Here is a 22,285-nt window from a genome sequence, read left to right on the forward strand (position 1 = left end):
AGCTAGCTGCCTGTGACACCTTGGACAATCTTGGACAACCTAGGACATCCGTGGAACAGCTCGGCACATGTTGGTGTCAGATGGTTTACCCCTCCTCTTGTACAAGAGGTGAGGGTATTCCATACGGTTACTTCGGCCTGAACTTTGGCCTCTCTCTTCTCTAACCTCTCGTCACCTCTCACTCGTCCTTCCCCCCATACTTCCCAAATACCAAACCTCTTTTTTGCCTGTAATATCTGTACCACACATCAACTCTAACGAGTGATCCTTTCTCATTTCCTGTTCAATTCCCACAATTCGGATCCTACACCCCACGTTAGTCTAACTCCCTTCGGCTTTCAACATGTGACAGCAAGCTGACCCAGCGTAAAGGAACAAGTCCAACCACACCCTGTCCAGTATCTAGACGAGACGACGACTACGACTACGACTACGACCGCGACATCGCCAACCTCGACCCGAAGTTCTCACAATGGCACCACTTACGCCCCATTGGACCCAGCCGTCCCACCCGGACGTCCAGGATGTCATCAAGGCGAGCGAGACAGAGTTCCTCACCAAGAGCTTCTCCAAGGTCTCTCTGCCGCCCTTTGCCGTTTACGCAAAGATGTCCTTCCCGCCATGCGACCTGGCCGACGAGCCGACATATGCCACCGTTCAGTGCGGCAAGGCCAAGCACTTGAACCTCAACAGTGACCTGCTGTACATTAACCACTCATGCGAACCATCTCTTGTTAGTAATGCCACCAGACAAGCACAAATGTCTACTTCCAAGATCCCCCAGAACCTACCCGGGGTCGGGGACAGGGACATCCCGGGAGATGTGAGATTGACAGGTGCTATTTATAGATTTTTGACACAGGCAACTTTAATGTCCTGGCTGGCCCGAAAGGACTTCAGCCTGGCGATGAACTAACTGTGAGTTGTCACATTTCACCCATTGACCCTGGGCAACCGTGGTCCAGGGGGGTTTATCGCCTTTTGAGGCTTGGAAAGGGAGGAAATCGAAATCGGGAAAAGCACGCGCTGACGTCTATGTACCACCCAGTTCTTCTACCCCTCCACGGAATGGCACATGGCCCAGCCGTTTGACTGCTTCTGCGGTACCCCCTCGTGCCGTGGCACGATCGGCGGCGCACGCGACATGGCCCGCGACAAGCTCGAGGGTCTCTGGCTCAACGGCCACATCCGCGAGCTCCTCGAGGAGCGCGACTCGGGGGCACGCTCTGAGAACGACGACCCCACGGCCCAGGCGCTGAGAGATGCCCTCAAGGCCGCCGAGAGCGTCGTCGAGGCAGCCCGCTCCGCGCTGAGGAGCTACACCGAGGCTACTACCGGCAGCAACAGTAACGAAGCCCAGCACCAGACGGCCAAGAACGGCGTCAACGGCTCAAAGGCCGGTCGCAATGGCGCTAGTGCCAGGGAGTTGGGAGGCGAGCTTGGCGGCGACACGCGCGCTGCGTAAAGGGTCTGGGCTCAAATGTTCTCTTTTGCATTCCTATCCATCTATGCCTGTTTCTGAAAATCAAAACGGTGATGGGAGGGGGCGGCTGTGACTTTGGCCCGTGACGTGTAAGAGGGACAACTCAACTTGTCTTCTTCGCACTCTTGTTCTCTTGCGTTTTTTTTTTCTTTCTACTTTATTCATGCGAAATTCAACATCTCGCTTTTTCTTCTGACTGCAAGTACGAGGTTCGAATAGAGCCTTAAGATGAGATGAGGTGGTCGAGTCGAGGATCGTAGAAAATGAAATGATGACACTAGAAACAGAGGGTTATGTTAGAAGACATGAGAGGCAGCCATCATACATCATTAAACCCACAATCAAGTGTCTCAATCACCGCAAATGCCACGACTGTCGAAGCAAACTTCCTCACTTTCTTGGTCCCGTCTTCTTGAAATCTAGGGGTTGAAAATTTCTTTGATTCGGGACTCTACACGGGAACGAAGATAATTCTCTCAAAACTCCAGATGCCCCATACCAGACCCGTACAATCCGTAAAAAGAACAAGTACACCGCGATACAGTCATACATAGTGTCACATGCCGATTCCCACGACGTTCATACTACAACAATCCCAAGTAGCACTTTCCTCATGTAAAACCGCCGCTTTTGTTTTGTGCTGCCGTTTTTGAATCTTCCTGTGAAAGATCACCTTTTACTGCTTCTTATCCTTATCCACCCAGCGATCACCCCAACTCGTACGGCGTCCCTTCTCAGTACCAACGCCGCCGACGTACTGGCTCTCATTCTCCTCCCAGTCCTTGCGCTCAACGATACGACGAGCCAGGAACGCCCGCGCAAACTTCCACGACTCGGTATCAGCCAGGTTCCACGCCTCAACGGCCCCGCGGATAGAGAGCTCGCGCGCGTCCTTGGTCTTGCCCATGTCGCGGGCCCTCTTCAGCAAGGGCGCCTCCTTGTCGAGCTCTTCGGCGGTCGGGATGGGTCCGTCAGCCGGGTCGTGCTTGGGCTGCGGGCGGCGCTCGGGGCCGGGGACGGGGGTCTGCGAGGTCCCGTCCGTGGCGTTGTGGGGGATGGCGAATCCAAAGTGCCAGTCGAGGTCCTTGGGGAGGTCTTTTTCGGCCGTGAGCCAGAGGGAGTGGGCGGTCGCGAACTCGCCGGCGACGGCCTCCTTGAACTTGAGGACGCGCGGGGCGCTGCCGATGCCAACGCCGAGGAGCTCTGTGGTTACGGCGCCGAGCCAGGCGTCGCGCTCGGATTTGCGGCGGAGCCATGGGATTTCGATAGAGTCCTGGAGGTTGGAGAGGAGGGCGGTGGTGTAGGGGTGCGGCACGGTGCCGATGGTGTAGAGGGTTGAGGTGTTGCGGTAGCGAGGAGGGGTCGAGACGTGCATGGGCTGCGCGGGGACGCAAGGCTTGCACTTGGGATTATTGGGCGGGCAAGAGGAGGGCATGGGGGAGTCGGGGCACATGGAGAGGTCGCCGGCGAGGTCCCAGGCGTCCTTGATGAGGTTCGTCATGTGCTGCGGCAGAGGCTTGAGGACGGCGATGCCGTCTGAGAAGACGTTCTGCCAGGTTGTGTGCAGGTGGCCGTTGATGAGGTTCTTGAGGGCCTTGAGGCCGCCAGCACGGTCTGCGGCGATAGCCTCGCCGACCTTGGGGTACTTGTCCTGGATGACCGTAACGTCGTAGTAGGCAATGGCCTTGGGGTAGTTGTCGATCTTGAAGGTATCCTCGGTCGCGGCAGCGACGAAGTCCTTGGTCTCCTTGAGCTTGGAGCTGGCCATGGTAGCCTTGATGGCGTTTGTGACCTCCTTCTCGCCGCCGGCAAAGAGACCGTTGTCCAAGTTGTTCCAGCGGGTAAGCTCTGGGTACTCGCCGCGGCGGAGGTACGAGAGGAGGGGATCCTCGTGAGAGCCCATGGGCAGGGTGGTGTGGTAGGCGAGTAAGCCGCCGCGCATGTTATCCCAGGCCAGCCAGCGCATTAGGTCGGTCTTGAGATCGGCGTCCATCTCCTTGCGCTGGAGCTCGTCGTAGAGTGGGTTCTTCATGGCCTCAGCGGCACTGAGGATGATGGGCTTGAAGCCGCGGGCCCACCATGCGCGGCGCCAGAGGAGGAGAAGCTCGCTCTCGGCATCTTTGCTTGCGGCGTCCTTCTTGATGGTGGTATCGTAGTAGCAGTAGATGGCCGGGCGAGGTTTGAGGGGAGGCAGCAGGGAGCGCTCCTCGTCGAGGGTCAATGAGGAAGAGAAGGGCACAGAGAGCCACTTCCAGTCCGCCCACCAAGAAGACTCGCCGTACGTGTCATTTTGTTGACGTGGGGGCGGGTGTGAGGGTGACTTGAAGGGGTTCAGTCTGCTCGAGGCGCCGAATGGGTTCTTCAGAGCTGAGGGTATCGAGAACTTATGATCGGTGTACTTTGATAGACTCGGGCCGGCAGGGATGGCGCTCGGGAGTGTGAAGATGAGGGAGAAGACGGCAAAGATGGAGATGCTGACGAGGAGGAGGGAAATGCGTCTCGTGCCAATGCGGGGGAGGGGCCTCCCAAATATCATGTGTTGCTTAGGCATGATGGGCGAGCTAGGTGTAGCCGACGATGAAGATTCGGGAGTTCGGGGCCTTGGAGGGGCCGTACGCCGAGTGGGATAGATCGATTGAGGTTATCGTGGGTCGATGGAGTCGAGTCGAGTCGATTCGCGGTGGTCAAGCTCAAGGGTAGGACATGTGGATAGGGAGCTCCAACACCAAGCCAAGCCGAAGAACAGACACCTGGCTTGATAAATGAGAGAATGGAGGTCAAATTGATCGAAGCTACGATAAGAAAAGGAAAGTAAAAAAGGCGTTTGAAGAAGAGAAATTGACCCTAAGCGAAAGGCGGAAAAGTTTAGCTGCCAGAAAGGACCAGGGAGCTGCCCGTGTGAGAGGCGAAAAGTGAGGACACGCTACGATCGTAGTTGGATGGTTCGTCGTCAATTCACTGCACCTCCTCCTTCATCCCTTTTTTTTTCTCTTTCCTATCTCTCTCGGGATTGGGGAGCTGACGAAGACACGGTCGGCACACGGCATAAGGCACAGCAAGGGGGAACCTGAAGGCAACCGCAGCACGGCAGGTGTCAGCCAACCAACATGCCGTACAAAATGACATCCCGTCATCCCACCCTCCGATCCCCCTGGAATTTCTGAACGCGTAACTTTACGTGAAGCAAGGATCCAAATGTAGGTGGCCGATAAGATAAGGTGCTGGTATCTGATAGCGATAACATAGCAGTGGCTGGAGCTTGTGGTGGGGCCACACTGCCTCAATTGAGCTCTTCCATTCGTCTGCCTATTACCACTTTAAACATTCTCATCACGATGCTTCATTAACATAACGCCTACTTTCATGCTATATCTTCCTTTCGAGACGATAGATCGTCGTGGTATTACTCGAATGAGTCAACACTGTGTAGTCCATGAGCAGACTCTTCGCGACCTAGACTAAACGAACTCTTGGCTGGCGCATTCGTATTGCTGTAGCCCAGCGGCACAGCGTACCTATTCTCAGCCAGCATCGCGTCTACCAACCATATAATTAGCCTAAGGAGCATTCATTTCATTGCAACGTTCTATCTAACACCCTTGTTAAAGAACCTGCGTCTCAGGAATGATGCCTCAATCCGGACTAGTCAAGGCAGACTCAAGATGAGTCGCAGTCCCCTGAGCAAACGGCACAGTGATCGTTGGCCAAAATGCATATTATGAAGCGTTTATATTCTCTCCAGGATCTTACCCGTTTTTGTTTCTATTGTCTATATCTCTCATCATGTCGTGCCGCTGCCAGTCTTCGCTCTGTCGAGTCCTCCTGGGAATACTATCTTTCTCAATACTTCCCGTGCGAGCTGACTACTTCACCGAACCGCCTAGTTTCGAAATTGACCGAAGTGGTGCTCGTGTGACCGTCCCGGATCTCAACAGCACTTATGTACTCGGACAAAAGGTTCACATCACATGGGAGGTCCCGACTGTGCCATGGATCTCTCTAAGTCTTGTGCACTGGGGACAGGACGCCGGCATAGCTGTCAAATCTTTCATCAGTAAGAACAACGAGATTGCGAGGTGGTTCAAGACAGTCATGCTAACTGACGCCTTGCGAAGCTAATGACAGAAACAATGGATATTACACGTGGTATATCGGAGAGAATGACGGCATTACGGGAGAGACCATAGCTGCAAACCCCAACTTCGCCCTGAGAATCATCGACCCAACCGGGAATTACACCCAGACCAATGCGCCTGCGGGCTTCATCGACAACGGGCTACAAAGCCGCGGCTTCGTCATCAAAGCAAACGCGACATCCGGTCCAGCGACGGAGTCGGCCGCTCCCTCAGCGGGCTCAACGAACCTCTCCACCGGCGCCGTGGCCGGAATCGCCGTGGGTTGCGCAGCGGTCGGGGCTCTAGTAGCCGCGGCTCTATGTTTCTGGTTCTTACGTAGACGCAACCGAACGGTACACGTCTCGAACACGGGAAACCAGGCTCGCCATCCCACGCCCACGCTGCATCCCGTTGTGCATCAGCAGATGCGCCACGACTCGGCGTATGCCAGCCCCAACTCATCCGGTGACCACATGTTCGTGGTGCCGCCGGCTCGTCAACTGTCGCACCAGACTAGTAATGTCAGTCCGATCAGCCGGCGGCAGACTCCTCCGCCATCGTACCCGTCGCCGGTGGACGAGTACCAGAGTCCAATGACAGAGCTGCCTGGCGTCCGAGAGCCTCAGGAAGTGCCGGCGACGAATTCGAGGTACCCGCCAGAACTTGCGGGATCCCAGCGACATTGATCCCATAGGGCGAGACATGAGGGCTCTTTGTATGAGGGGCGTGGACTGGAATCTCAATTTCCGGAGGTGAGCAGCGACGACATGTGAGAGATGCCAAATGGATACATGGGCAAGTGGCATACTGATAGCTGGGTTGAATTCCTCGAATCAAGATAATCTAATAATCATGGACAAGTCTTCACAATCTGGCCGTACATCTGTCCGGACGCCAAAATGTTCGTATGTGCCACTTGTCCTGGGTTTCAGGATTGGTGACGGGGTGCGAATCATCATCTTATATACCGAAGGTAAAGGTCTATGGCCTTATGATAGAATGACTGGGAGAGACTGAAAGGTGTTTCTTCTGGAGCTTGACCGAGACTGAGAGACCGCTGCGGATGGTTCGGATGTGGTCATTCAAGCCGGTGCTCGATTTTACCATCAACGCTCTTTGCAGTCAGCGACTGTTGACCGCTACATATTCGCTCGCTTTGCGTATAAGTCATGCAATAGTGGACTAGTCTCGTACTTTCTCAGTTGCACACGAGGTAACTTGGCTAGTGAATACAGCATCTCGCTCAAATCGCCGCTTTTTGGTCTGAGAGGAGAAAGTATGAATGATATCCATTCAATCAGGGTCTTTCGGAAAAATTGAGACTAGGTGACTCAGTGATAATAAAAATGTGTCCAGGCAAGAGAGACAATCAAGGTGGTTGAATGAGTTTGAAGCAGCTTAACTTCATCTCCGCTACTCCGCACCCCGTTTCGCCGTACACCGGGCCCATATTTGTTAGCGCAGCTCAAGTCCGTCTCCGAAGACGCTGGAAGCTCAATGACTCTGCAATTCAACCTCGCCTCAACTTCCACTGCCAAAAATCCCGTCAGTCTCACCCACTTACTGTCTCACACACGTCAACCTCACTCATCGACACCATTAATCCCGGTAAACCCTGCAATGACCGACACCCAACCTGAGATGAAGATCGATCCCTCGAGAGCAAAGGCTCTGGTTTCGCAGCTGCAGTCCGTCCAGGAGCGCGTCACCGCTGTCGCTGCGGGGCGAAATGTGAGTCGTCCTTATACATACTTCCCGGGGGTGGTGTGCAGAGGCAAAGATTGGAACTCAAAGAGAACGTTATCTCTTCAAAGTGACGAACATGAGTTTTCGTATGGGATGAGTGCTGATTTAGTGGCAAAAGGTCAGGTTAGTGGCAGTCTCAAAGTTGAAGCCAGCCAACGACATCCTGGCGCTGCACCAGCAGGCCACGCCGCCGCAGGTGCATTTCGGCGAAAACTACGCACAGGAGCTGGGCCAGAAGGCAGAGATGCTACCTCGGAGTATTCAATGGCACTTTATCGGCGGTTTGCAATCAAGTAAGTGTTTCCCTAAAGGCTTCTCGTGCGCTCCTTGCACTCTTCTACGTAGTTCCTCATGTGCCAACCAGTCGATGTGAGGAAATCGGCTAGGGTTCTTGGGAGACTGTGTCCAAATAACCAGGCATGAAATCATATGGCTAACGCGCACTGAATAGCACACGCAAAGAAGCTGGCCAAGATCCCAAACCTCTTCTGCGTCTCCAGCGTAGACACCCTAAAAAAGGTCCAGCTCCTCAACGCCTCGCGAGCGGAGCTCATCTCTTCGTCATCGAGTGACGGTAGCAGCGGCCCCGTGGCGCCGCTCGGCGTCCACGTACAGGTAAACACCTCGGGCGAGGACTCCAAGTCCGGCGCCGAACCGGGCCCGGAGACGGTCGCGCTCTGCCGCGCCGTCGAGGAGCAGTCGCCCGCGCTCAAGCTCCTCGGCCTGATGACCATTGGTGCCATCGCGCGGAGCAAGGCCACGACGCCCGAGAACGAGAATGAGGACTTTGTGTGTCTCAAGGAACAGCGGGATTTGGTTGTCAAGGAGCTGGGCTTGCAGAGGGAGTTGGAGCTGAGTATGGGTATGAGTGAGGACTTTGAAGGCGCCGTGAAGTTGGGGAGCGGGGAGGTCAGGGTGGGGAGCACGATTTTTGGGGAGAGGGGGCCTAAGAGTGAGGCGAAGATTCTGATCTAGCGGAGTCGGTGTAGTGAGTTTTTGGAATGTTGAGTGATGGATGAAAGCGATGGAGAAAGCCGAGACACACTGGCTTTGGGGAAGCGAGGTGAGTTCTGGGGTCCACAACCTGCCACGAGAGAATTATTCACGCGTATTGATGACGATTCTAGATATACAAATCAAGTCGCTGGTGTTGTTGCAACTGTTCATCCTCTGTCTTTCGATTGACGACGACTCTGGGTGATACAAGCACTTAGAATTGACGCAAAACGTCCTCCCCAAGCTGCGCACACACATACGTCCGTTAGTCTGTTACAGATGTAGGCACTTTGAACCACCTCTATTCTCTCTCCTGAAGCTTCCGGATTATGTGTCCTCACTTTACTTATGTCCGTGGCATTGTTCATCCCCTCCACCTTCGCTTTTGATCGATTTCCATCGCTTCCATCATTGCAACCAATTTCCCTCAACGTTGATTCACTCCATCATACAAATCTACCAATGTCATACCAAGTGATTTAGCTACAGTTACCACACTGGAGTCTCTAGAAAAACCTCACGCTAACCTTTGGTGTCACATGGCATCAGTCAAGCCTGACTTCTGATATCAAACCTTTGAGGAAGGGTACTCTCATAGAGGGAGCGGCTGGACAATAGAAACATCGGCAGAACATCGACACAACAGGTGGAATTGAGGCCAGCCATGATACGAAGTCGCATAACATCGAGAAGGCTGACGGCAGTGGGGAAAAGGGTTCATCCTGTGTTATCGGGAAAGCGTGTTAGTGCACCAAGGACCTTGTCATTTTTTTATGGATTTATATTGACTATATAAATCCGAACTGAGTACTAGAGTAGAACCGATGGGCCTGACTCGAAATGTAGGAACTCAAGTGAGAACCTAGTACCAGAGCTCCTAGTAATGCCCTCAAAGTCATGGTGTCTTTTTGCACCGGGTATACCACCCAAGGAGAGTCCTAAGGCTAGACGATGCTCCCGAAATCATATTGTCTTTGTGCACCGGGTGTACCACCCATAATCCTAACGCCAAGTAATGCTTTCAAATTCATGGTGTCTTTTTGCACCTAGCATCTCTCAGACCTGCCCTCCCTTCTTTGGGGGCGGTTTTTTCTCTTCCTGTCAGAGAGACAACCCCACGTCGACAGACCCCCCAAATCCCAATTCCTCCTTCCCTTCGCTTAGAGGTGCTTGGCAATGATACCATTGAGCTCGTCTGCCAAGGTGGAATAGACGAAGTCCTCCTCATTAGCCACAAACACGTCGTTGATCTTCTTGTCAAGACCGTCGGGTCCGATCAGTGGCGTATTGCTGGCGAACAGAGCTTTGGTCATGTGGATGGCATGATACCGGCAGTCTGCGTTGTTGTTGTGGGTGAGCATCTCGATTAGCTTGGACAGGACATGTAGCATTTCCTTGGCTCGCTTGCAGATGTCTCCCAAGAGATGCCGGTGTTCCGGAAGCTGGCGCGTCGTGTCTTCATCCACTCGCAGGATATCATGAAGTATCCAGGGCTCGATCGGTTTGTTGAATGCGGCGTATAGTACGAGGACTTTGGCGGCTCCAACAACGACTTGGCCCCGTTCGGACGCGGGGTCTTGTAAGTTCCCGCAGAGGTGGTGGCAGACCTGGGCGACTTTGATGAGATGAGCGTTGAGTTCAACGCGGAGTTCCTCGCACTTGTCCATGGTGGTTCTGTTGGTGCGGTGATCCTTCAAGTCAATCTCGCATGCCGTTCCGGCTTTCTGGCACCTTGTACAAGGGTGGCCGGAGCCTCCGTCGCACCCTGTCTTCTTCTTGCGACACTGCACGCAGGAGAAGGCCCTGACGACACGAGCGCCTGGGGCTTTGGCTTTGGCTTTGCCCTTGCCTCTGCCCTTGCCTCTCTTTTGAACTCTTGCGTCCTGAATGTTTGGGCCGAGGGCGTCCCTGAAGATCCTGTCGTCGCCTGAGGGGGAGCTCTGTCCCTCGTTGTCGGCGGGGGTGAAGCTACTGCCCGCAGCCGCATTGTTGGCGGAGAACAGGGGAGGGTTGGCAACGGTATCGTTGTATCCGTTAGGGAGCATACTGCCGGCGACGGGAACGTTGAGCCCGGAGGAGGGTCCAGCGGGGGCGGGAGTAGGGGCAGGGAGGGGAAGGCTGTTGCTAGGAGTCATGTCGTAGTTAGAGATGAACACGTTTTCGCCCTCGGGGAGGTCGTGCCCAAAGAAGGGGTTGGCGGGGGCGAAAGCAGAGCCAACTGAAGGCAGCATTTGCTCTTGGGTGATATATCCGCTGCTGTTGCTGGTATTCATGTTCCAGTTCGTAGCTTCATTGTTGTATAAGCCGGTACCAGAGACGAAGCCAGAGGTACTAGGGCCGCTTGGATCTTGTGGGGAAATAGACTGAGCCGACGTATAGGTCGTTCCGACCAAGTCTGGGGAATTGTCTAAAGCGATTTGTAACTGCCTATTGAAGTCTGTTATCGATCCCTCAGTATCTTGGTTGTATCCGCTTAGAGGATTTTGAATGGTATTGTTGGGCTGAGAAGGGCAAGGCAATCTAAAGTCGGGAAACTTCATATTGCCGACTGCGTCGAAATAATACGCCAGGCCAACCTTAGACCAGTGAACCTTATAGCCCATGTAGGTGTTTTGAGAGTAATCCATTGAATTGGTTGGAAGTAAGTGATTGGGAATTGAGAAGTTGTGTTAATTGAATTGGATCGATGGATGTAGATGAAGTGAATTGGGATGATGGCTAGAGAAGTTGTTTATCACAAGACAGAGGGAGACTTGGCACTTTATAAGAGACCGAAAGAAGCAGATGCTACAGAGGTTCATGATGCTCGCCAACTCCGGGTAGCGTAAGTTGTAGTGTTCCTTTCTCCGACGACGCTTTTTTGGCCAAAGTACATGTCCAAAAAGCAAAATGGCGGCATGTAGAGGGTACGATGGGCGGGAAACGGCCACTCAATAGCTGGATTCTGAGGCAGAGTGCCGGGACGTCCAGGCCCAGGAAACATAGTTCTGGGCGGGAGTGGTAGCTGGCGTCTGCGCAGGTCTGCTGACCCAGAGATACACCCCTCGAAGTACTGGATGATTGCAAGAGAGAAAAAGGGACTGCTTAAGGAGACCGGTAATCGGTGGAGTAATTGACTCAGAGATAGATAGATGTGAGAGTGCGAAGGCTTGAGGACTCGAGAGCTTGAGGACTATTAGCATTGCGGCTCTTTGCGAGATTACCGCTCCAGAGCATCTGATATATCTACTGTAAGATGAAAACGACATGTCTGGATACATTATGGAATCAGAAGCATCCTATTGCTGCGAAGTTGAACGAGGATTGTCATCCTTGTATTCGTTTTGAGACCAGTTTCAAGACCATTATTTGATATCAATCCTACGAGAGTGGGTGATGCTCGAGGCAACAGTTGTCGGGCCTGTTTACACCCCTTTGTGCCATTGAAGGCTGGAATCGCTGCCGTTCCATGGGTTGAGACGTAGCCACCACTATGGACTGCCATACGCAAAGACCAAGAGTACAAACTAATCGGGGTACCAATTGGCCGTCCATGACCAGCAATGCCACGGAACGGGACTTTGAAAGCTCAAATCTACGTTGGCTGTACTGTGCGGCTCAACAGAAGAAAAAGAAACCCCAGTTTTCCACCGTGTAGGTCGGTGTCAGTGAGCCTTGTTAGTCGGGGTGTGTAAGTGAGAGTCAATAGAGTGTCGTCGGACCGTCGCCAGGGGCAGCGAAATTAAGGTTTTGATTGAGTCAATTGAGTGCGCTGTACCTGAAGATCTGCCCCACGAACACCCCCATAAGGCCAGCCTTGGTACCTGCCCGGCCAATGGCATCTTCCCTACGCAACCCTATAGATGCACTATCCTCCAGTTTTTTAAGGGTCCTCGCCTACTGCCGTACCTCCCATAAGGTACCATCAAACCGGTTCCAATTTCCAGGTCGTTCATTGCAACTATCTGATTACATCAGCTTTAGACATCGAACGTCGTTCTGAGCACAAGAAGAGGAATCTCATCACATCATCCACGAGAGCCATCATGGGGATGGGGGTGGAAGCATAGACCGCCCAGGGTTCATCGGAGATAGCATCAAAAAAGCCTGCAAACTATGTTGGCTTACACTGGGGCGATGCGAGCGGTCATGCAGTGACAGCCCGGCAAAGACCGTGTACACTGTGCCAGAGACACGAAGACCCGAGCCTTGAGAACCTGGAAGAGTAGGTACCTGGACATGGGATGGGGCCGGGTTTTCCTTCGGATACCTCACGATGGAACGTCCAGGTATAGCACAATATCGTCGAAATCCCACTTGTGGGGTGGCGAAATGGCGGTATTACTCATATCCTCGGCAAAGAGCAGATATTAGACTTTCGAGCGGAAGCGAGCAGTCTGCAGGGCGGCGGAAATGGGATGCCCAGCTGCCCCCCGTGTGTTTTGTGCCTCCTACGGACCCTTGGATGACCAGAAGACTGAGAGGCTAGGGCCATAGCTGTTGGTGGAGGGGCTTCATGAGAACCATTGATAGGATGTGATGCGCTTGGAGTTGCCATCACAGTCGACATTGCTTTGCTCGGGAGTCACTCCCCGCATGTACATGAACGGAATTAGGAGTGAGTTCTGTAGTATCCTACTGAGTCATCCTTTTAGCATCCTCCGTCCGGCAAGCATCCGAAAACCCGGCTTACGTCGACTACCTTACTTGGTCGACGTTGAGGGTAACTGCAGATTTCTTACCTTCACAACCTGGACCCGATAACCAGCAGCATAAACAAGCAGCAGGAGACAGACAAAACACATATATGGGAACTTTAGAAACATCTACAGAGCCTGGATTATAGCCTGTGTTCTCGACCGACGGTTGGCTTTCTGTCATTGGTAATGAGCGAGAGCAGAGCATGAACATCAAATGGCATTATAACATTGTCGACCTCGGTGGCATCAATGAGGGATGGACCAGTACATGCTTGCTGTGAGATATCGACCGAGATCTATCGTTTTCCCCACTTCATCATCCTCAAGCAAGTATCCCTGCAGCTCGGGTATTCCCATTGAGAAGAGAGAGTTGTACTCAGCCCGTCCGGAGGTTGAAGATCATGATTCCTCAGCAGTACCCTCGCTGCAACGTGGAAATAGATCTTAGTCAATGCCAAAGGAACACCATGGATGAACTCTTACAGAGCCTGAATGTGTTATCTCACATACATTACCTTCCTCTGATTGCTTGTCCAACAACGTAAAAGGTCCAAGCCAGGCAGGATAATGATCTCTCTAGAGGCCAACTGTATGGCAACGCTATTCAGGATTGGTCAATATCACATATTGGAAACCTTGTAGTCACTAAAGTGAGCATGAAGAGGCTACCCTTCAGATTTTGGCGTTCCCGGTCTCGATTTGAGCCATAGGAACCTGATCTTATGAGACAGGCTAAATGCCATTGACTTGACATGAAGTTGCGACATGCTGTCACTTGTTAAAAGACATCGAATAATTGATTTCTACGCTAGAGTATGTAATTCTGGAAGACACATGGACGAATCACACTGAGTAGAGGCATTGGAAGTCATTCCTTTCTTATTGATAGGCCATAGAAGAAATTCCATGATGACTCAGACATTAGCAGAGCCGATTCCTTCCCACGGTATCTCGCTATCTCACAGCAAGGACGAAAACAGGCCGATGGAGACAGCTACAAAGGACAAAGCCACTGGAACTCTTAACGAACCGGCAGCACCATCAGGACCGCTGCTCCTAGAAGTCGCCGTTGTAGTTCCCTCGGCAGTCGTGGTAGCCGAAGTCTGGAACGGGTAAGAAACGTTGGCTACAGCAGAAACCCCAGGGCAGACACCCTCGAGAAGTTGTTTGGTGTACAAGTCCTCTGCTTGATATGGACAGACCCAATGCAAGCATTCGCTAGTTCAGGCATAAGTACGTCTGCTACTTTCGAAGCGCCGGTCTCTATATTAAGGGATGGAGAGGAAACTTACCTTCCGATAGTCTGGTATGCTGGGCAGAAACAATCCATCAAGACACCGGCGGCATCCGATGCGTCGGTGTCCTTGAGGGTTCGTGTTACGTACGGTGAGCAGTCGCTCGACGAGAGCTGTTTCAGCATGACGGAGTTTGTGCAAGCAGAGTAATACCTGAAGACTTTTGTCAATTACTCGCTCTAAACGACGAAGAAGTCGGAAGAGACCTTACATCCATGGTTCTATTAGGCCTCTAGTGGTACAAAGCTCTTCCCAAGGGGTAGTTCGCGGTTTTGATGGCCCAACCAATGTGGGCATGATAGCAGGCACCGACTGAGTCTGTATCGCTGTCTGTCCCGAGACAAGGCGAGGCATGAGCCATATGAAGAAGGCGAGAAGAGATAGCAAAGGCCTCTTTCTCGAAGAGAAGAATCGTTCCATCATGTTCATAGAGCTTTGCAGCGAGAGAGGAAGAAGGTTGCAGTTAGGCGTTTGGAGAAGGCTTAGGTAGAAATAAGCACGACTACCTTACTACTCGACGTCTCGAGAGGGCAATTACCCCCTACGGCGCCGCCCGCCACTCGCGAGCGCGAAATTAAATGAACCCCAGACTGATAGAATACCCATGAGAATTTTAGACTATTTGGGGAAACCGCACTTGGTTCAATACGTCCTGAAGTCCGCTTGCTGTGCCGCCTGGTTGCATCTCAGGATCACGGCTAAATGGTGTACGCCAGTCTTGAGCGCGAAAGCCCCTTGTCTAATCTCGTATTGTATTTCATGCTAAGAGACTAGGCAGACTTGGACAAACAAATGTAGGTAATCGGAGCGTCCAGTACAAGTTTGTGCCCTGCGAAATGGCATTATGCCTTGGGAAGAAGATGCGGTTAATACGTCGAACTAACACGGCTGTGTGTCCAGCTGCTTCCAGACGGCACCACTTGGCAGCGACCGAGGCATGGTGGAAGCCGACGATATGCGGCCAAGCTCCCCATGCCCCAGCTCTTCTCCAAGGTCTCTGTAACTTGCCGACCGACCCCTCGTTGCCAATTCCTCAATCAATTCAACTCCAAAATGCTTGCCATTCGCCCATCAATCTGTAGGGCGTGTCGCAAGGCCCAGATCCGCCCCACGAGAGCGTTTGCAACCGCCAGCGGTCCCATCCAGCACCCGCCCCGCGACAACTATGTCAAGCTCGTCGAGGTCGGCCCTCGCGATGGCCTCCAGAACGAGAAGAAGACGATACCCCTCGCGACCAAGATCGAGCTGATTGAGAGGCTCGCCAAGACTGGGGTATCTACAATTGAAGGAGGTTCTTTTGTCTCGCCGAAATGGGTTCCCCAGGTAAGCTTACCCAGTAGCCTGATGACCTTGGGATCAGTTATTAACGGATGAATCCATACAGATGGCCAATTCAAGCGAAATTCTCGAGCACCTCCTTACCCGAAAGGTCTCTTCTCCAGCTCAAACATCATACTCATTCCTCGCACCGAACATTAAGGGTCTGCAAAATGCCCAGGCGCTGCTGGCCAAATACCCCGGCGCTTTCGCATCACAACTCCAGCCATCAGCTGATGCTTCGACCCCCGCTGTCGAAGTTGCCGTGTTCGCGGCAGCGACCGAGTCTTTCTCAAAGAAGAACCTCAACTGCGATATTGCGACGTCACTAGACCGCTTCCGTGAGGTCATTCGGGCGTCAAAGGCCGCCGGCCTCCGCGTTCGCGCGTACGTCTCTGTGGTCCTCGGCTGCCCCTTTGAGGGGTACGATGTCGACCCGCACAAGGTCGCTGAGATCTCGACGGAACTGCTGGAGGCGGGCGCCGACGAGGTGTCTTTGGGTGACACCACCGGCATGGGAACCGCTCCCCGGACCAAGGAGCTGTTGAACTGCATGAGGGCTGCGGGAATCCGCAACGAGGATATCGCGATGCACTTCCACGACACGTACGGCCAGGCTCTAGTTAACACGGCTGTGTCTCTGGAGCATGGTATTCGCACGTTTGACAGCAGTGTTGGCGGTCTTGGAGGATGCCCTTACAGCCCTGGTGCGACTGGCAATGTGGCTACGGAAAACATGATTTACTTTATTGAGAGTCTGGGTATGGATACTGGTATTGATCTGGACGCCATGTCGGATATTGGTGCTTGGATCACGAGCGAGTTGAGCAAGGCCAATGATAGCACTGTTGGAAAGGCTGTTTTGGGCGCCAGATCTCGTGAAGCGGCGACGGCGTAGTCTTGAGTTCCTTGGAAATTTAAATGAAGTTTGAGATACTTTCTTCAAGTGCTCGTCACGAGACGTACCGCTATGCAAGCTCGTTCTGGGAAAGATGCATTGGATCAATGTACCTCGTACCTCCAGGTTGGAGTGCGGGCAGTCATGTGATGTCACTGCCACACTGCTAGCGTCCAAGCTGACACTGACACACTGAGGCCGATAATGGCACCGGGAAGCTCCCAGGCGTGCAAGGCCCGCGCCCCAGTGATCTTATCGGCGCCACCTCAGCTTGCCGAGCGGGCTCCACCAAGACGAAGCAAGCTCCAGTGCAGTGCATTCGACGACACTGCACCGACCTGCCAACCTCCTCCAGCTACGTACATCGCAGCGCCTCGCATCGTCTCCATCCATCCGCCCGCCCACGCCCTTCCTAATCGCCCACCCTCGACCCAACACGCATTGTCTTCTAGTACGGCGCTGTCTCGCTGATCGTCAGAAGCAATGAGTGATCCGCGGGAGCCCTCTTACTCCATCGTGCCGAGAATTCGGTACAACACCGTCGGCGGTGTCAACGGACCCCTCGTCATCCTCGAGAATGTGCGTCGTCGCCCAGTCGCGCTAGACTTGTCCGCCAGGGAATTGTAATTGTTCGAATCAGGCACTGACTCTGCGTCCAGGTCAAATTCCCTAGATACAACGAGATTGTCTCCCTGACCCTGCCCGATGGAACCAACAGACAGGGCCAGGTCCTCGAGGCTCGAGGTATTTACACAACGTCACTCCTCACTCAATGACATATATACTAACGAACGTCTATAGGTGACCGAGCCGTCGTCCAGGTATGCGAAAACGAGCGATCACACGAGAAACACCGATTGACGATGGAAATAGGTCTTTGAGGGAACATCAGGCATCGATGTTAAAAAGGTATGAGATCATCGTATCTCGACAAGTATGACGAGCGCTAAAACTCTAGCCAGACGAAAGTCGAGTTCACCGGCCAGAGCTTGAAGCTTGGTGTGTCGGAGGACATGCTGGGTCGTATCTTTGACGGTTCCGGACGAGCTATCGACAAGGGCCCCAAGGTCCTTGCTGAGGATTACCTCGACATCAACGGCAGTCCCATCAACCCCTTCTCCCGTGTATGTGATACCCCCGAATATCACACAATGGTCTCAGACACTGACAAGCTGTAGGAATACCCCGAGGAGATGATCTCGACCGGTATCTCTGCCATCGACACCATGAACTCCATCGCCCGTGGACAAAAGATTCCTATTTTCTCCTCGTCTGGTCTGCCACACAACGAAATCGCTGCCCAGATTTGCAGACAGGCCAGTCTGGTCCAGAAGCAGGGTATTACCAACAAGGGTGTTCACGACGGCCACGAGGAGAACTTCTCCATTGTCTTCGGCGCCATGGGTGTCAACTTGGAGACCGCTAGATTCTTCACCCGCGATTTCGAGGAGAACGGCTCTTTGGAGCGTGTCACCCTCTTCCTCAACCTTGCCAACGACCCTACGTGAGTTTGATGTCAGAACGTATCGTAAAGGGATGTGCAGACTAACAACCATACTAGTATCGAGCGTATCATCACTCCTCGTCTCGCGCTTACGACCGCCGAATACTACGCCTACCAGCTCGAGAAGCACGTTCTCGTTATTCTTACCGATCTGTCCGCTTACTGCGACGCTCTTCGTGAGGTCTCAGCCGCCCGTGAAGAAGTCCCAGGTCGTCGTGGTTACCCCGGTTACATGTACACGGATTTGTCTACCATTTACGAGCGCGCCGGTCGTGTTGCGGGTCGCAACGGTTCCATCACCCAGGTGCCCATTTTGACCATGCCCAACGAGGATATCACTCACCCCATTCCCGACTTGACGGGTTACATTACGGAGGGTCAGATCTTCGTCGACAGAGGTCTTTACAACCGTGGTATCTACCCGCCCATCAACGTTCTGCCGTCTCTGTCTCGTCTCATGAAGTCTGCCATTGGTGAGGGCATGACCCGCAAGGATCACGGCGATGTTTCCAACCAGCTCTACGCCAAGTACGCCATCGGTCGTGACGCTGCTGCCATGAAGGCCGTCGTCGGTGAGGAGGCTCTGTCAGCCGAGGACAAGCTTTCTCTGGAGTTCCTCGAGAAGTTTGAGCGCCAGTTCATTAACCAGGGCCAGTACGAGGCTCGCACCATTTACGAGTCTCTCGACCTCGCATGGAGCTTGCTCCGTCTCTACCCCAAGGATCTGCTCAACCGTATCCCCGGCAAGGTTCTCAACGAATTCTACCAGCGTGCGGCCAAGGAGGCCAAGGACAAGGGCAAGCAGAGACAGCAGGTGCAGCAAAACGAGGAGAACCTGATTGACGCATAAGCGGGGATGCCAAATGCGGGTGTTTGATATTCCCGAGAAGTCGGCAGTAGTAGGACAACCGGTCGACGTTGTGTATACGTATGAGGGGGCACGAGAGTGAGAGTTGGGCAACTTTTGGACCTAGACAATGGCATGCAATTATTAGTTTCTACACATGCCATGTCTCAGTGATGTTCTTGTGTTTGCAGAAGATGTGCGCGCCAGATATTCATTATTTACAGAACCGTCATTTATTGCTATCCGGGACGAAGAACATGATGTTCAAACGAGCCTGGGCGTAGAAATCAACGTGGACCCACGGTGAATGACATCGAGACTTTTGATGCGCCATCGCGAATGATGACCAAGATCCAGTCTGCAGCGGGTTGGCATGAATGAACCATGGCACGGACCAACGTCGTCAGCTAGGCGCACCGCCTCAGTGAACCCCACATCCTCCACACCGAGCCAAACTCCCCACCATGAGCATGCGGCTACCTTACCTTACCTCACCTCCCGACCTTACCTGACGCAAGACGATAGTTCCAGAGTAGAACAAATTCGAGGGAGCTACCTTAACTGCACCAACGACCTACAGCACACGGAGCTCTTTCACAAACGACCGTACCTACCGAACCGAACTCTTGCCATACAACGTAGCGGCGACGACAGCACACAATGTCCATCATCCGGGAGCACACCTCCGCCTCGCTCAGCGACGCCTGGCGGACCATCAACATTGACGCCCTGCAGGAGGACTCGGCGTGCAACTTTGACACCAACACCCTGCGGCCGCCGCAGCCCGAGATTGGCGAGGACGAGGTCCGACAGCTTGCCGGGCAGGTGCGGCAGTTGCTTCGTGGCGGGGATGCCGAGGGGGCGTTGAGGGGATGTTTGGAGTTTCCTGTTTACAATGGACCTGATGGTGCCAAGGTAAGACTTCACTCTGCCCTGAATATCCAAGGGCATTCTTTGCCTGGAGCTCGGAAGTATAGGAACGAATCGCTGACCGAGATATGTGCTTCACGAAACAGGACGCCCACCTCCAGACCATCACCGAGGTCCTCCAATCCATCAAGGCTTCCGAGATGACGCCCCTTCTCAAGTCCATCTACGGCACTCCCGGCGGACCTGAGCTTCTCGACGTTCTGATGAAGTACATTTACAAGGGCATGGCTGGCTCTGCTGGTTCCGGAGGGCTGCGGTCGCCGCCGCCGCAGGCTGCGCCGAGCGGGTTCAGCCAGATGGGCGGACGGCCCGGCGGCACCAACGAGAATGTGGGTAGCGCGATGAGCGTTTTGCTGAGTTGGCACGAGAAGGTTGTTGATGTGGCTGGGTTGGGAACTATTGGTCGTGTCATGACTGATTGGAGACGGGTTTAGAGGGGGGCAGGCGATTACAGATGAGGAGACAACAAAAAGGGGGTGTAATGAACTTCATGACGAGTATGGGCATGCTCGGATTTTTGGCGTGTCTTTTTTACGAAATTCAAAACTAGAAAAGACTGGCGTGCCAATGAATGAAAGCCATAGATTTTTTGTTTTGATTTTGGTTTTACAGGTTTTACAGTCGATTCTTACAATGTGCCAAGGTGCAACATCACTTCTAGTTGGACTCTAAGATATCCTTGAGGTTCACGTCTCCGCTTCCTCTCGGCAGCGCCGTGGGTTGGTCGCCGCCCTCGTGCCACCCGATCATGTAGATGATTCTAAAGGTGGCGGGGATGCTCCCGTCCTCGTTGCCGTGGAGCTCCCTGTAGATGCCCTCGTTGGCCAGCAGCACCTCCCTCCTGATGGCGCCCATCTCCCTGCCGAGGATGGCGTTGCCCTCGCCCATGGCCTGCAGGTCCTGCATGAGCGCAAACGTATCCGGGTAGTCGACCACTATATCGTCGACGTCGACGGTCAGCATCTTGAAGCCGGCGCGCTGCATCAGCCCGCCCACGTCACGGACGTCAGCGAGGGGCGAGACGTGCGGGGATATGCCGCCACGGCGCTCCTGTTCCGCGAGCTGCAGGGAAGTGCGCAGCTCAAAGAGGCTGTCGCCGCCGAGCATGGCGCCGATGAAGGGAGCGTCAGGCTTGAGGACATTGTTGATTTGCGTGAGGACACCAGGGAGGTCGTTGATCCAGTGTAAAGAGAGGGAGGAGAGGACGAGGTCGAAGGAGGCGGGCTCGAAGGGAACGTGTTCCTCGTCGACGAGGACGGTGCGGGTGATGTTGATGTCGTTATTGAACGGGAGGTCGGCGTCGCGGTGGAGGAGGGCGTGGGAGGATTCAGCGGCGACGAGCTCGTCTATGCGGGAGGCGAGAGGGGCTGAGATTGGTTTTGAGGGGTCTGGGTCGGGGTTCTCGCGGGTGAGGGCGCGGGCGACGTTGCAGGAATTTGCGCCTAGGTCGAGGGCGCGGGGGAAGCTTCGTTTGATGTCCTGTTAAGAATGATAATTGTGTTAGTATTTGGTGGTCTCTACTGGAGGCATTGGCCATTGATGATGGTTGCGTATTCTTACTAGTAACCTCTCGCATAGCCGGTTTGCGACCTCATCTTTGAGATAGTCTGCTTGCCGGCTGGCGTCGGGATTCGATGCTGCGCGTTCCTTCTGCAGCCATTTTGTACGACGGTTGAAGACTTGAAAGGCTGCAGAGCCGCCGCCGGATGTCACGGCGTAGGACCGGCGTGTGGTTGTGGTGGAGGGTCCGGCGAGGAACCGGGAGCTCGGTGCGGCGGCGAGGCACACCACCCGTCTGATCGTGGAGTTCATCACCGGCGGCGCATATCTGCACCGGAGCGCTGAGACGGACATGTGGGAAAAGGCTGTGTGACTTCCTGGGATTGAGAGGCCTGCAGGAGAACAAAGAAGCGGCGGCTATGGTCTGTGGTAGGATTTGGGTTTTTGTTGAACAAAAGAAGGTTTTCTTATTATGGATTGACAGGCGGGAGGGCAGCTCTTTCCTTCCGCATGGGAATTTCAGCGACTTCGATGATGCAGCATTTGGGTCGGGTTGTCAGCACACTTTGGAGCTTGCCAATTGACGGGAACAAATTTAGCTTAGCGTACGCTTGTACGTACCTTTTGACTGGGGGAGGTCTCGCTGCTGCACGGGCTCGTAGCGTGCGTCCGCCGTCCAGTTCCCCCCCCGGTCAAAGTCCCCTCTCTTGACTTTCTCTCCCCAAATTTCATCAGTCAGCAACGGCGACCATGTTCAATGGCTTGAGAAGAAGGTCGATGGAAGTACCTTGCAACACCCTTGACGCGCCCAGTCTCCAAGCAGCGGGCACACTCCGCGCACAGCAGCAGGCCGCCCGTGAAGAGCTCAGTCTATGGGGGACAAGTGTAACAAGCAAGCACCTGACGGACGCTGGGACGCTTACCTGACGGCCTTGACGTCCAAGTCGCAGCAGCTGTTGTTGCCCGTGTTGCGTG

At 53.8% G+C, this 22,285-nt stretch overlaps 9 protein-coding genes across 9 annotated transcripts; 5 read left to right on the forward strand and 4 right to left on the reverse strand.

Annotated features, from left to right (window-relative positions):
• The first annotated feature begins 194 nt into the window (after positions 1-194).
• BDP55DRAFT_251618 (uncharacterized protein) lies at positions 195-1,608 on the forward strand. Its single transcript, XM_060566278.1, has 4 exons — positions 195-315; positions 373-733; positions 850-918; positions 1,049-1,608. Exons 2-4 carry the CDS (start codon positions 473-475, stop codon positions 1,463-1,465), a joined length of 747 nt encoding a protein of 248 aa, XP_060426475.1. The 5' UTR covers positions 195-315; positions 373-472; the 3' UTR covers positions 1,466-1,608.
• Positions 1,609-2,036: 428 nt separating this feature from the next.
• Positions 2,037-4,236, reverse strand: BDP55DRAFT_251620 (uncharacterized protein). The gene has a single exon (XM_060566279.1). The coding sequence runs from the start codon at positions 4,032-4,034 to the stop codon at positions 2,160-2,162; it is 1,875 nt and encodes a 624-aa protein (XP_060426476.1). The 5' UTR covers positions 4,035-4,236; the 3' UTR covers positions 2,037-2,159.
• A 1,030-nt stretch (positions 4,237-5,266) lies between these two features.
• Positions 5,267-6,284, forward strand: BDP55DRAFT_731469 (uncharacterized protein; the record flags this gene model as incomplete). Its single annotated transcript, XM_060579819.1, has 2 exons — positions 5,267-5,537; positions 5,599-6,284. 2 exons carry the CDS (start codon positions 5,267-5,269, stop codon positions 6,282-6,284), a joined length of 957 nt encoding a protein of 318 aa, XP_060426477.1.
• Positions 6,285-7,218: 934 nt separating this feature from the next.
• On the forward strand, positions 7,219-8,319 carry BDP55DRAFT_558323 (YggS family pyridoxal phosphate enzyme; the record flags this gene model as incomplete). The annotated part of the gene is made up of 3 exons (XM_060569790.1): positions 7,219-7,329; positions 7,463-7,637; positions 7,796-8,319. 3 exons carry the CDS (start codon positions 7,219-7,221, stop codon positions 8,317-8,319), a joined length of 810 nt encoding a protein of 269 aa, XP_060426478.1.
• Positions 8,320-9,500: 1,181 nt separating this feature from the next.
• On the reverse strand, positions 9,501-10,967 carry BDP55DRAFT_771003 (uncharacterized protein; the record flags this gene model as incomplete). Its single annotated transcript, XM_060581102.1, has 1 exon — positions 9,501-10,967. The coding sequence occupies one exon, from the start codon at positions 10,965-10,967 to the stop codon at positions 9,501-9,503; it is 1,467 nt and encodes a 488-aa protein (XP_060426479.1).
• Positions 10,968-13,812: 2,845 nt separating this feature from the next.
• Positions 13,813-14,916, reverse strand: BDP55DRAFT_673248 (uncharacterized protein). The gene is made up of 3 exons (XM_060575584.1): positions 14,526-14,916; positions 14,312-14,467; positions 13,813-14,237 (listed from the first exon to the last, which is right to left on the reverse strand). Exons 1-3 carry the CDS (start codon positions 14,741-14,743, stop codon positions 13,979-13,981), a joined length of 633 nt encoding a protein of 210 aa, XP_060426480.1. The 5' UTR covers positions 14,744-14,916; the 3' UTR covers positions 13,813-13,978.
• A 451-nt stretch (positions 14,917-15,367) lies between these two features.
• BDP55DRAFT_634978 (P-loop containing nucleoside triphosphate hydrolase protein) lies at positions 15,368-18,883 on the forward strand (the record flags this gene model as incomplete). Its single annotated transcript, XM_060572731.1, has 10 exons — positions 15,368-15,637; positions 15,699-16,525; positions 16,700-16,980; positions 17,008-17,108; positions 17,189-17,273; positions 17,331-17,350; positions 17,403-17,438; positions 17,492-17,653; positions 17,708-18,033; positions 18,091-18,883. The coding sequence occupies 10 exons, from the start codon at positions 15,368-15,370 to the stop codon at positions 18,881-18,883; spliced, it is 2,901 nt and encodes a 966-aa protein (XP_060426481.1).
• A 657-nt stretch (positions 18,884-19,540) lies between these two features.
• BDP55DRAFT_558525 (actin-related protein 2/3 complex subunit 5) lies at positions 19,541-20,244 on the forward strand (the record flags this gene model as incomplete). Its single annotated transcript, XM_060569812.1, has 2 exons — positions 19,541-19,795; positions 19,897-20,244. The coding sequence occupies 2 exons, from the start codon at positions 19,541-19,543 to the stop codon at positions 20,242-20,244; spliced, it is 603 nt and encodes a 200-aa protein (XP_060426482.1).
• Positions 20,245-20,467: 223 nt separating this feature from the next.
• BDP55DRAFT_731476 (methyltransferase) lies at positions 20,468-21,664 on the reverse strand (the record flags this gene model as incomplete). Its single annotated transcript, XM_060579820.1, has 2 exons — positions 20,468-21,289; positions 21,371-21,664. The coding sequence occupies 2 exons, from the start codon at positions 21,662-21,664 to the stop codon at positions 20,468-20,470; spliced, it is 1,116 nt and encodes a 371-aa protein (XP_060426483.1).
• Between the last annotated feature and the right edge of the window lie 621 nt (positions 21,665-22,285).

This window comes from Colletotrichum godetiae, assembly GCF_030913485.1.
Source record: "Colletotrichum godetiae strain CBS 193.32 chromosome Unknown BDP55scaffold_38, whole genome shotgun sequence".
NCBI classification, from domain to species: Eukaryota; Fungi; Ascomycota; class Sordariomycetes; order Glomerellales; family Glomerellaceae; genus Colletotrichum; species Colletotrichum godetiae.